This window comes from Durio zibethinus, chromosome 11, assembly GCF_047325235.1.
Source record: "Durio zibethinus cultivar Kanyao isolate XHJ-2024 chromosome 11, ASM4732523v1, whole genome shotgun sequence".
NCBI lineage: Eukaryota > Viridiplantae > Streptophyta > Magnoliopsida > Malvales > Malvaceae > Durio > Durio zibethinus.
In genome coordinates, this window is record NC_143172.1 from 2,305,082 (window position 1) to 2,318,125 (window position 13,044).

Sequence of the window (13,044 nt, forward strand, 5' to 3'; positions counted from 1 at the left end):
AAAAGATGGCATTAAAGTCGGCAGGGCGTCAGGTATGTTAGATCATTATCAATCAATAGAAAAACAAGTTCCAGTCATGAAATCAACCTGCAGCATTGTTCTTCACCCTAGTCAGGAAAAAATTCTTCATTCTCCTCGGCTCCTAAAGTTGTCTCTTCTTCCTTGTTTCTCTTCCTAAATCCTTGATTTCCTCTGACTTGTTCTGAGAATCTCTACTCTTGTTGACCTCATCACTGGGTGGCTTTTCGCAGATACAAGAATATGGATATTCATGAAATTCACCACGTCCTGGTCTCATCTCATCGGGCTCTCCCATGAATCCTCTTTGAACCGCTTTCACCTTTCTGGCAAAGGTATACCAATCCATCTGATCCCTTTCCATCAACAAAGGACTGAGCCTCTTGGCATTTGGTCTTATGGTCCTCTTGTGCCCCATGTACCTCCTTTGAATACCAACATGCAATCATGAAGAATCAAGGAAAGTCCAAAGAGATACAACACCTTGCTAAATATGCATTAAATGCTGAACTATGTAAAATGCAAAGAAATAAAAAGATACTCTCATATGGAGCCTATAATAAGCAGTTTGATACCAAACCTTCAACTGAGGATGTTCATTAAAGTTCATGCTTTATATATTCTCAGATGTAACATTTAACGTCTAAGCTAACACCACTAAAAGAGGTAAATATTAGCCACTATTATTGCTCATGGTTGATGTCTCTGGAGCCTGGTCCAAATTTCACATCTTCATTAAATTAATTCAACAGAATTAATTTCTAGATTTAACTTAAAAAAGTTCGCTAATATATGAAGACACGGACTGTTACCAGAAATACGCATGATACAAGAAATAACTAGATTTCTCACCTTCTACCTGCAAGAATCTTGGCCATATTTCCATTGTTATTAGTGACGAAAACATCACTTTCGTCACAAACAATGTAGTCAATGGCAGCAAGGCGAGAAGAGAATGGAAGAAAAGGTTTCAGCTCTTCATTAGCAAGCATCTCTTTTGTATAGAAGTTTGGAAAGAGATCTCGTAGTGGTCGCAGAGTCTCTTCTCCACCATATATATCTCCAGATGCAACATAGATGTATGTGTCATTTGCAAAACCAAGTGCCCGCAGCATCAATCCTACTTCATGAGGAGTAAGTGGACATTTACCTCGCCTTCTCTCTCCGTCAGCATCTAAATCCTGCATTAATACAAAGATGAGGGAAACTTTACTAGATAAATGCAGTACTCATTCTGAAAACATGTCTTATTGTGTTATAACAAAGAGATAACCGGTTCAGAAGTCATAAAAGAAGGCATCTTACAGGTAATGTTTCCCATCGTTTTCGTATTTCACCCAGCTCGTATCTCTCCTTGTCACCTCCACCAAAGTAACAGCCAGAAAATGCTAGCATATCAGCTTCAAATCTGTAATTAAAAGAGTTTGACTCAGATAAGGAAAACAGGTCTTTGCAGAGTTTCAAATCATACTTAAAGAATATTTCTCTATGCATATGCGAATGAGCCAATGTGCTGTTACTGAATACACATGCACTCAGATATTGAAGTGCTGCAGGAGTCATTGATGAAGAAAGTAGTTGCTGGATACAACGTCAAACATATCATAATGTTTATATAAACTCACTAAAGTTAAGATGCATTTCCAAAATTTTGAGGGTTGGGCACATAAGGGAAAGGTATTCTATATTGTCACTAGCTTATCTGGTTTAAAGTCTTAGAGTTCATCACCTGCAAGTGAAGGGACTTCAAAATAAGTGTAATCATGCTAATTCTGAAGTATGTAGTGTTTTATTGAAGATATGTCCCCATGGATTACTGACAACCCAATTTCAAGAGGCACATCTCAAAAGGTTACAGGTCAAAGTTCCTTTTGATATGCACAGAACTTTCAAAAGTTAAATTCTACCTTTATGGAATTCGGAACAAACCTCAAATGGACTGCAATAAAACGTTTTGCAGTCTCACGCATTCTCATAAGAAGTTTGTGTCCAAGTTCTTGAATAGGTTTTGTAAATCTTAAAGCATGAAAATTAGCCCGGCAACGTAACTTTTGTAGCTCTTCATCGATGTTGTTGGCCAGTCTGTAATCAAACTTTGTCAGTTGCAGGACCTACAAAATTTTCAGTATTAACTGCTGCACTCCCACATGAGAACCATAACATCCTAGAAAAAGTATAATAAGAATATTCTACTAACATGGTGCTTGGATTGGAGAGATACAGAGAAGATAAAAGGATAGGAAGTTTAAAACTCTCACTTTTGAACCGTAAAACCAGGAGAGAGAGAGAGACAGAGAGAGAGAGAGAGAGAGAGAAATTGTTACTAACAGATTTTCTTCTAAGCTACTAATCAGACTCCAAAGGAGGAGAAATAAAACATACATGAAAAATTACTATAATCGCGGCATTATTATTTTCTTTGCTCATTACTTCTTTCCAGCCCAGACAACTTTAAGGAAATTGAAGTTAATAGCTTCTAGCATCTCTCATCTAGTTTAATTTCAATCTCATTAACCCAAAGATACTATAAGTCTTGACAATTCGTGGAATTATATGCATTTAATTTCACAAAAATACAGAAGTTGCAGATTTATATAGACAATTGAGGCAGTGAACAAGAAACAGAAAGTTCAGTTGTGGAAATTATTTCTACCATCAACCTAAATAGCATTAGTGATATCCGAAAGTGGTCTTACATGTCTTCTTTTAAATATTGGCAGAACTTGGTCTAGATAATATTCTGGAGGGGACTTCCTTGGGACACGCATAGTGTAAGGAGGTTTTTCCATTGATCGCATGAATTTATCAGGAACCCTTTTGACAATAGTAACATCTTTTGCAAGGTATGAAATGAACCAGTTGACATCAAAAATGTTGACAAAGTCGCTGCATGTCAGAAAAAAAGAAAAAAAAAAGGCACTTAACAAGGTAACAGAGGAATAGGGTAATATCAATTAAGCATGACTTCTAATAAGCTCATTCAACTTACCTATCATCCTTCCAATATGAATTATGATCCAACTCAGGCACCACTAAGGTTGCATTCAGAATCCGTGCAACAACTACAGCATCTGATATCTGAGTGCCAGAAGCAAATTATTAATTCTAAACAAATAGCACACGCAGGGTCAGTGGAGATAATAAATTCAGTAGAATGCCTAATCTCAGAGGCATTTTGAAACTCAATTTATTCAAATCAACTAAAGCAAAGCTTATCGGTTCAATATATATAATGGAGGAGTAACAGTACTCTGTAGACACTCATAGATAAGTTACATTTGTCTTGATGCAATTACAAGATCTTCCATTAGGACATTTACCCCAAAATATAGTATAATATATAAATAATTCCACTTACCCCTGTCCTTTGTTGATTCAGTCCTCCACTTGCTGCAATAAGCAAATAACCATTTGATGATCGCTCACGTATAGCATCTAGATGTCAAATTATCAAGACAAATGAAGAATCAGTGAACTTAAGTGACTGGTTTGGAGAAACTTAAAAGAAAACAGTGTTGAACGGATTCTTTTCTAAAAAGTAAAAACAGATGATACAGGACATCAGGTAATTAGAACTATTTTACTGAAAACTTATGCTATAAAAAAAGAAGCCTCAGTAAATTGCTCAGAATGAGTTAATTCCTTCTGAATCCACTCCATAGTTTTAATCTTCAAAGTTAAACACCAATATTATCAGCTGACACTTAATAAACTTCGGCAAATTCAAAGCTCTAAATCTATTTAAGCAAAACAAACAGTCAAGTAAGAAAAAGCTAAACAATTGTTGTAACCAATTAACCATATGATGTATCATCTGCACATCCTTTGCAACATTATCAACTACTAATAGAAATACGAGTACCATAGATTTGCATTTGCTAACATCAGAACCAAAGAATTTACTGGCTGCCATCAGAAGAACCTAAAGCAAACTTAAAGATGCAGACTATTTGGAACTTCTCAGTTCCCAATAAGAAAAATGAGAACTTCGCATAACAAGTAAACGAACATAAACATCTAATGCAACAATTTTTAGCACCAGTTAACATAGTTATAAATTAAATACTGACAAACAAATGTCGAAGTACAGATAAAACTAACATATTTGAGCAGACTAACAAATCCTATTAGGATTGAAATTTCCTTATTAATCCATTTTTATGTAAAGAACACCAAAATTCCCATAAATAAACCAGTGCATTTAAAAGAAAAAACAAATAAATAAAACGTACGACGAAATTTACGACTTCTTTTGCTGCATCCATAGTAGTATTTTGCATTTTCAGATTTCCATATATCAATCGGTGCTTTATTACTTCCATCCTACAGCATTTGCATGAAAATTAGGAAAAAAAAATTTTTTTTTTTAAATTTCAATATTTTAAAAACATAAATAAAACCAAAGTTAGAGTTTTTTTTGGTCATTTTACCAATTTGAAATAGAGACTTCGTTTCACAAGCCGTTGAGAGTACCAGTCGAGATCAGACGCCACGTGTCCAGTGAAGAGCGAAATCATGCCTAAGCAGAAGAGCATCAAGCCACAGATGAGCGGCCACGAGATCGGCTTCCTCTGCTGGACCGCAGAGGATGGCCACTTCCAACACACATTCTTGTTGCCTGGAATGCTGCCGTTCGGATGCTGTAACAGCGCCAGGTTCGCCGATATCACGCTAAACCTCCAAGCATTGGCTACACCCATCACGGAGCCAACAAAAAGGGCAAAAACGACTCCGCACTCAACTTCATCACTTATTTACGCCAAATAACACCCCCCGCTCTTCCCAACGACTACGATCACCAATGAGTAAAGAAGACTGAGTGCAAAGGAGACGAACGGTATGACTGTAAATAACGCGAATGCGGAGGTCAAAATTGAAGAATAATTAGGGTTTTTCCTTCTTTTTTTCTTACTATCGACACTCTCAAAGTCTTTCGAAAAGCGGCAGACTTTGGAGGTTACTGTGAAGTGTGAACAGAGAAAGAAAAAGCGAAGAGAGAATGAGCAAAAGAGCAGAGTGATGTGCGTGTTTTAAATAATTTTAATTTATTATTTATAAATGCAAAATTTAAAAAAAAAATTTAATAATAGTTGTTAAGGGAAGAGAGAATGAATGATGCTCAGCTTTACTCCGATTGACAAGAAAGTTGAAGAACGTAGACAACGGTTTTTTATCCGCTAATATGAGTCCGATTTTGGAAATTCTGGTTAAACCAGGGTCAATTTAGTAATAATATTAAATAACGTGGTCGTAGATCCTTATCAGTTGAGTAGTTAATGTCTGATTAGTGACTACTGAGATATGGATATAAGAATTTAATTTGAATTTAAAATGTAAGAAAATTGAATAAAAAAGATAAATTATTTCATTTATTTTCAATATAATTTTTAATTTCAAATTAGACTTAAAAAGTTACATATATCTTTTAAAATATATTTAAAAAATTAATTAAAAATTATGTATATGTCAATTTTTTTACTTTATTTATAAAATTAAAAATTTTCATTTATAGCATATAAAAATAAAATCAAATAAAAAACTGGTTTGGATGTTTAAGGATTTTGCCAATTTTGGTTTAGTTAGTATATAAATATAAATAAAATTTTATGTAAAACAGTAAAACATGCTTTTTTTATTGTATACTGTTAAGGAAGATAATAACAATAAATGAAAAAGACAAAATACAAAACACTGAGACGGCTGCTTTTCTATGCAATAAAAGGCATTTTTAAATTGAGTAATTTAAAATCATTAAAATAAAAAATACTATAATTGGTCATAATTAGAAGTATTTATTTTTTTTCTTTTTTTCAATTTTATTTTCATTTCTAATTTCATCAACAAAACAGAGAAAACTAAAGCATTTGCATACTTCAAAAATACATAAACAAACTCGTTGCATACATAAGACCAAACAAGCACACACAATGACAAGAAAATCCAGTATAATGCTGATTTTCTTTTCTTTTCTTTTTTATCTTTACTTTGATTTGCGACGTGGAACTTTCATAGGTATTGGATAAGGCAAAGCTAATGACAAACCCATGAATGATGAAACCAAGAAATCCCAAGAAAAAGCGGTCAGTTTCAATGTCAAAAAAGAAGCACACTGGCACAGACCTTTATCAGAGGCTATATATAGCACCGTCTCTATTTTATGTTTATGTCAAAATAATTTGGCCAAGATGGATGAGCATGCTTGTTTTGTAAAACTGTAAAAGCATTACTTTATCACATATCAGCCTTGTATTTGCCGACAAGAATTGGGACGAGAAGAAAGTGAAGAATGGAATCCAAATTCAAGACACAGAATAAAACTAGAAATCCCAAGTTTTATTCAATCTACTATGACTATTTTTCAAGTTTTTTTTTAGGGTTTTTTTCCTCCTTTAGATGCCTTGGACTGTTGTTTTTACCACCATCAAGTGTGCTTCGAATCAGCTAAAGAAGCCTAGGAATAGGCTGGTTTTAGATTGACTTGGTAATTCAAGTATAGATCTATGGCTTAAGCTTGGCCAGCAAGAGAAGTAGAGCTGAGAAGTTAGAACTGGGAATGCCACGCCCCCCCCCCCCCCCCCCCCCCGCCCCCTCTCTTACTTAACTCCACTTTCAACCACATTCAATGAAAGCTTATCCCTAAGCTGTCCTATCACTGGTGACAGAGCCAGTAATTCAAATATGCTTCAATTGAACAATTCGCGACCAAAGATTTTTTTTTTCTCACTTTGCAAGGTCCAGAAAATTCCTGACCATAAAAAAAAAAAAAAGAAAAAAAATCAAATTAGTTTAGCTCGAAGGCTATGGTTTGGACAACAAGAAAAAAATCCAAGATCCGGCTGCAGCCTTGTCAATTTAAATGTTGAATTCAATTCAAAACAAAAATTAAGGGTCTCGCCTGCTTTATCAGTTTCAATCAACATCTTACAGGGATAGATAATTCCAAAATTTCTATTAACTAAAATTTAATGGTGGAATTGATCTCCTTATTGGATGAAGAAAAAGAAAATGTCTTTGTTAAAGGGTTTTTACTTGGGAGAAAAACAGGGGCCCAAGACCAATGTCAATTGATAAGATCCCTCTCAAGACATTGATTTTATCAACTAATGTTGTTGCTGCTGCTGCTGTCTTTATTCACTAAAAAGTGAAAATAACAATGTATTTTGAAGTGCACGTGAGGCAAGTTTTTCTACTTTTTTTTCTTTCAATTTCATGATATTTTTCATGAAATCTGGGACTTTAGCAGGTAAAAATAAGCCGACTTCTGTCTCCAACTGTTCCGGTTTTTCTGCAACCATCATTTTCCCCTGTGATCTTTTTAACTTACTTCGTGGACTTTGTAAAACTTCACAAATATTGTCTCCAATCTACAAATCTTTTTCAAAATCGTTACATTATTGTTTTTTTGGGATGTTAGAGTTCAAAAATTAATTTGTGTGTTACGACTCACAAGCAAAAACCTTTTTAAAACAGTTTTGATAAGAATGAAGATAGTTATGAGTTTATTATAAGCTACCGAAATTATTTCATTTTAATTATGAATTTTCAAGTTACAAAAAACAGATGTCAAATATAAAAGATACTCACAAAATATAATATTTTGTAAGTGCTAAAATTATTTGTTACGATTTATAATAACTTGAAAGATATTATTTATTTTGATTTTATTTAATTTTAATAGTTTTTACTTTATAAATTGAAAGTGATATAAATATTTATGTTCAAATATTAACTTTAGTATATAGTGAAAGTGATATGAATATTTATATCATAATATTAACTTTATAACACATGCGAATGAGAGTTATAATTTTTCTCTAAAATCATGACATTCTTTTTACTTTAACGAGAGTTCATCATCATTGATGAACTATCACTAGTATCTTAAAATTGATTTTAATATCAAATATCACAATTCATATTAATTTATGAGATATTATTTATTTTAATTTTATTAAATATCATAATTTTATTCCATAAAAAATTTTTTCATAAATTGAATATGATATAAATATTTATATCAAAAAATTAATTTTAATACATAATTAATATAAAATCTATGACTCTTCTCTAAATTCACATCACATGGATTATAAGTGGAGTGTCCATGGCGCTGCAGCTGCAGATTCAAGGGTAATATTCAAAGTTAGGGACGGCAATCAAGCCCGTCCCCGACGGGTTTCGGGTCGACCTGACCCTATAGGGTTGGGTTTTTTTTTTTTTTTTGAATTTTGAGTTTCGAGTCGGGGTCGAATCGGGTAAAATTATGTAACAATTGGGGTTGGGTATGTCTAAAACCCGATCCAATATTTATTAAAAAATTATTTTTTAATTAATTATTTATTTATATATATATTTATATAATGATATTTTTAAATATTTATATTTAAAAAATAATATTTTATATTTTAAAAATAATATTTTTATAAATTTCGGATCGAATCAGATCGAGTACGATTTACATAATATCGATCGAATCGGGTCGGATTCGGGGGCGAGCAAAACTCACCCCGAACCCGACTCGATGTCATCCCTATTCAAAGTCCCAAATGCGAGTGAATAAAGGGAAAGAAAATATTGGTTTAAGGTCCAGTTGTTTTCATGATTTTTATTTTTTCTAAGTTAAATTCGTAATTAAATATTATTTTTGTTAATGAATTGAGTATACATAAAAGTGGCGTGGGGACCGGAGACCATTTGATGGAAGGGAAAGTTAATGTTTTGATGATTATGCCTTACAATAAGGATTTAAATTACGATTAAAGAAGGCTTACTTACATCATGATGTTTTTAGACCAGTGGCATGTACTTTTTTTGTCCCAAGGCTAGCGGTGAGTGGACTTCCCTTTGAATTCAAATTTAGAAAAGTGAAATGAAATTGGTATATTTTTCTTTTAATTTTATCATTTAGATAGCAAATTGTGAAGGCTTTTGTAAGCCAGGTTCAAATGCAGGCTCCATGCTATTGGGCTCACCTCTAATTTCTTAAGAATTGGGCCCTCGTTAACCATTCTTTGATTGACCGAGATCCAGTCTCAAGCTTCTTAGGTATATGGGCTTTTGAAATGCTAAAAAAAAAAAGAAGGATTAATTTGTTAAAAAAAAGTTTACGTCTTATATATATTCTCATTCTTAAAGGGAAGAGATTAATTCATATCAAAAAAATTTTACATCTTTTTATATATTTTTAATTATTGATTTTAATAAATTTTAAAATAAGATTAAATATCTTTTTCACTTATTTTTTAGATTTATTGAAATTAATAATTAAAAATATATAAAAAAATTTAATTTTACACTAATCTAAATTAATCTCTCTCGATTCCTAAATGACCAATAATTGTTTTTATTTTAATTTGATTGTTAATCATGGTTACAGTGAAAAATCAAAGTCTTGATGAGGTGAACAGTTTGTCAAATAGCTACTTTGAAGTAAACACGTTTAAGAAACTATATTGAAATCTTTGTATAAAATCATGAATCGATAGGGAACGACGTGGCATTAGGTGATAGGAGTTTCCATTTCATGGGGTGAAGTAAATGGCTTCAGTCACTTCGTAAATTACAATAATTAAGTCCTATCATTTTAACGATGGTTTGATTGAATTGCGTACCCTGCTCATTTAACTTTTGATGAATTCATCATCAAAGTCAGTTGATAATTCTCAAAATCCCATTCATCATGACATCATCCATGGCTACTTCTAAAGTAGTTTACCTTTCTTCCCTAAATATTTTTAATTAATGCATGTATTTCTTTATACTTAAAGTGGAAGCAACACTTATAGGTGTTCCAAACATTGACCTAAAAAGGGTCAGATATAGTTTTGATCAAAGAATCAAGGATATTAATCATCAGCTTTCCTGACAAAGTCCAAAAGATGAACAGATAATTGGAGATATGAAAGGGGAAGCAAGAGGGGCTTGGACCCATTGAAATAGCCAATGGCACTAATTGATAAAACAAAGAAGTATAGTAATTCGTAGTGGAGTAGCATTCCCATTTATCAAGATAACTTCATTGCACTTTTGAAAGCGAAACCTTAGAAGACTTTGGCCTTAAATGTCCTTATTTACAGACACAAATAAACAGTCATCATCATCTCATATATGTAATTTGGTGATTAAAACAAAATTATTGACAGGAAATGGATATGGTTGCTAACAGCAGAGCAGCCTTGCATTGATGGTTATATCATATATGTACTCTTATTAAAGAATAAAAATTTTTGAACTAATTAATCCATCCTGTAGTGGTCCTATGTTTTGCGTTTATGGGTTTTATTACCGAATTCAAAGCAAAAACAATTTTGGTAAGCTCATGCCAAACTCATAAAATTGAAACACTCTTTCTAACCAAATTTTAATTTGTAGATTATTTATTAAATTAATTAATATATTATTGAAATTAACATTCAAAACAGTTTAGACATGTAATTTTTTTTCGATTAAGTGTATAGCGAGGTAAGGGATTTAAAAGCAAATTAAAAACTTCAAAAAAAATTTTCAACTTAAAACTTGGACTCCTCTCACACTCCAATTAACTTGTTCATGAACATTTTAAACACAAAATTTGCACGATAATCCTTAATTTGCTTGCTTATTCATATCATTCTAACATCTTAATTAATCATAAATGATCAAAACTGTAACTTAATTAGAAACGATTGCATGCATAAAAAAAAAAAAAAAAAAAAACTGTAAACGAAGAGAATGAAGGAAAAGGACATGTCAAGAAAATTGGCCGTATAGATTAGTGCATTCATGAATACAATTTCCATTGATTGAGTTTTCCTGTTCTTTTTTCCTCAGGAAATTTCCAAGTAAATGCTGAACTTATTAAATTCTTGAATTTTCATTTTGTTGTAAAACTGCCAAACCCCTTCAAAAGCAACGATCCAATTGATGGAAACATGAAACACGCAATTGAAGAACTTGGGTCAACGAGAATTGTCATGCATTACAAGTTAGAACAAGAGAAAACCTCAACGGAAACTGCCAAGTGATTTGAAAAACAACCAATGCTGAAATCAGCTAATTTGGTCAACAAACAACAATAAACCTAAACCATATGTGAACCAATCAAGTCAAACTATAACTATTAAGTATATCCCCCACTTTAATCCCACAAATATTAATTAAAAATATAATTAGAAACTGAATCAGTGATTAATCCACCATTCTCTGCCTTCAATGAAAGGCGCGCGCGGCAAAATCTATGGAACTTTCTCATGATTTTTCTTGTTCCTCGATCTTATCTTTGCTATGTTTCAATTATTATTGTTATAAAATTTTTTAAAAATTCAATTATTTTTGGGATTTAATCCTAACCTAATCTCATAATAAAAACCTACCCACTCCTTCGATTTTAAGCTTTAATCCCTCTAAAGAAGCTAACAACAGAAACTATGTTTCCGTTGTTTGGTTACTATTCCTTCCTCTTCCTTCTTTTGCTCTGTTTTTTTCCACGTCCTTGTTTTACCGCCAGAATCACACCGGAAAAAATAACTGTCATAACTACCGATACTCACAACGCCACGTCGCATAATTTTACTCGCTTTAAAGACGCCGAGAAGGGTAGCCACGTCAGCGGCATGTCGGAACTCAAGAAATACTTCCAACGTTTCGGCTACCGCTCACTTCCAGATAACCAAAACGACAATTTCACTGACGTTTTCGACACTCAATTCGAATCTGCCGTTACTTTATACCAACAAAAGCTCGGGTTACCGGTAACAGGCCAGCTCGATTCCGACACGATATCAGCAATCATGTCGCCTAGGTGCGGCGTTTCAGACACCGCCCCCAGAATCCATGCAACCAAACATTTTGCCTATTTTTATGGAACGCCAAGATGGGGGCCTGGATCGCCTATGACTTTAACGTATGCTTTTTCGCCTTCGAACATGATCGATTACATAAGCTTATTGGAAATTAGAACAGTTTTTCAACGCTCGTTTTCGAGGTGGGCTTCGGTGATTCCGGTAAACTTTACTGAGATAGAAGATTATGAATCAGCTAATATCAGAATCGGGTTTTACCGCGGCGATCACGGCGACGGCGAACCGTTCGATGGGGTTTTAGGAGTGTTAGCGCATGCTTTTGCGCCAGAGAATGGGAGGTTTCATCTTGATGAAGCTGAAACGTGGGCCATTGATTTTAAGAAAGTGAAATCAGAGGCGGCTGTTGATTTGGAATCCGTGGCGACGCACGAGATAGGTCATATACTTGGCTTGGCTCATAGTTCGGTCAAGGAAGCCGTGATGTATCCGAGCTTGAGACCGCGTAGTAGGAGAGTGGACCTGAAACTCGATGATGTGGAAGGTGTTCAAGCTTTGTATGGCTCAAATCCTAACTTCAAGTTCAGCTCTTTACTAGAATCTGAAACTTCTTCTAACAAAGGTATTGGCCTGAATTGTAGATCATCTAAGTGGCCTTTTTCTTTGGAAGTGGTAGTTTTTTTCCTTCTTTCGATGATTACTTGAGGGGCTTTTATAATTTTTAGCTCTCTTAAACATTTCTTTTTCCTTTTTTTATAGGATTATTTATGGGTGAAGAAAAAAAATTGTTCACACCCAAAAATGGATTGAAACAATTCTTTTGGTTTTAAGAACATACATATTTGTGATTCTTTTTTCTTTTGTATATTTCATGGTGTTATAAGTTTTTTCTTGTTTTATAATACGATTTTTTTCCTTTTTATATTATATGGTTCAAACTTCTTTAAAGGTGCGCTACCTTTTTGGAATATAAAAGAATAATGAAAGAAAAAGCTCTTGGCCCTACAATTAGGACTGAGGTGACGAGGGTAACGAAAGGAATGGAGAGAAAAGGAATCAACGAAGAACCTTCCCATCAAAGCTAATGCCTCAGCCAGTTTGACATCATCAGTGCAATTTACTACCGGAGAATAAAATAATAAATAATTAAAGATAATAATAAATGGTTAGTTTAATTAATTAAAATTTATCTTTTTTAATAAAAAAATTTTAAATTTAAGTTTTATCAATAATTATTTATTGAAATAAT

At 33.2% G+C, this 13,044-nt stretch overlaps 1 protein-coding gene and 1 pseudogene across 2 annotated transcripts; one reads left to right on the forward strand and one right to left on the reverse strand.

Annotated features, from left to right (window-relative positions):
- Window positions 1-107: 107 nt before the first annotated feature.
- LOC111289399 (O-fucosyltransferase 29-like) lies at window positions 108-5,023 on the reverse strand (annotated as a pseudogene). The gene is made up of 9 exons (XR_016346156.1): window positions 4,449-5,023; window positions 4,251-4,341; window positions 3,377-3,453; window positions 3,008-3,096; window positions 2,715-2,904; window positions 1,948-2,129; window positions 1,324-1,426; window positions 871-1,199; window positions 108-443 (listed from the first exon to the last, which is right to left on the reverse strand). The product of XR_016346156.1 is annotated as an O-fucosyltransferase 29-like (transcript).
- A 5,877-nt stretch (window positions 5,024-10,900) lies between these two features.
- LOC111291366 (metalloendoproteinase 1-MMP) lies at window positions 10,901-12,660 on the forward strand. The gene has a single exon (XM_022883045.2). It carries the CDS (start codon window positions 11,424-11,426, stop codon window positions 12,498-12,500), a length of 1,077 nt encoding a protein of 358 aa, XP_022738780.2. The 5' UTR covers window positions 10,901-11,423; the 3' UTR covers window positions 12,501-12,660.
- The last annotated feature ends 384 nt before the right edge of the window (window positions 12,661-13,044 follow it).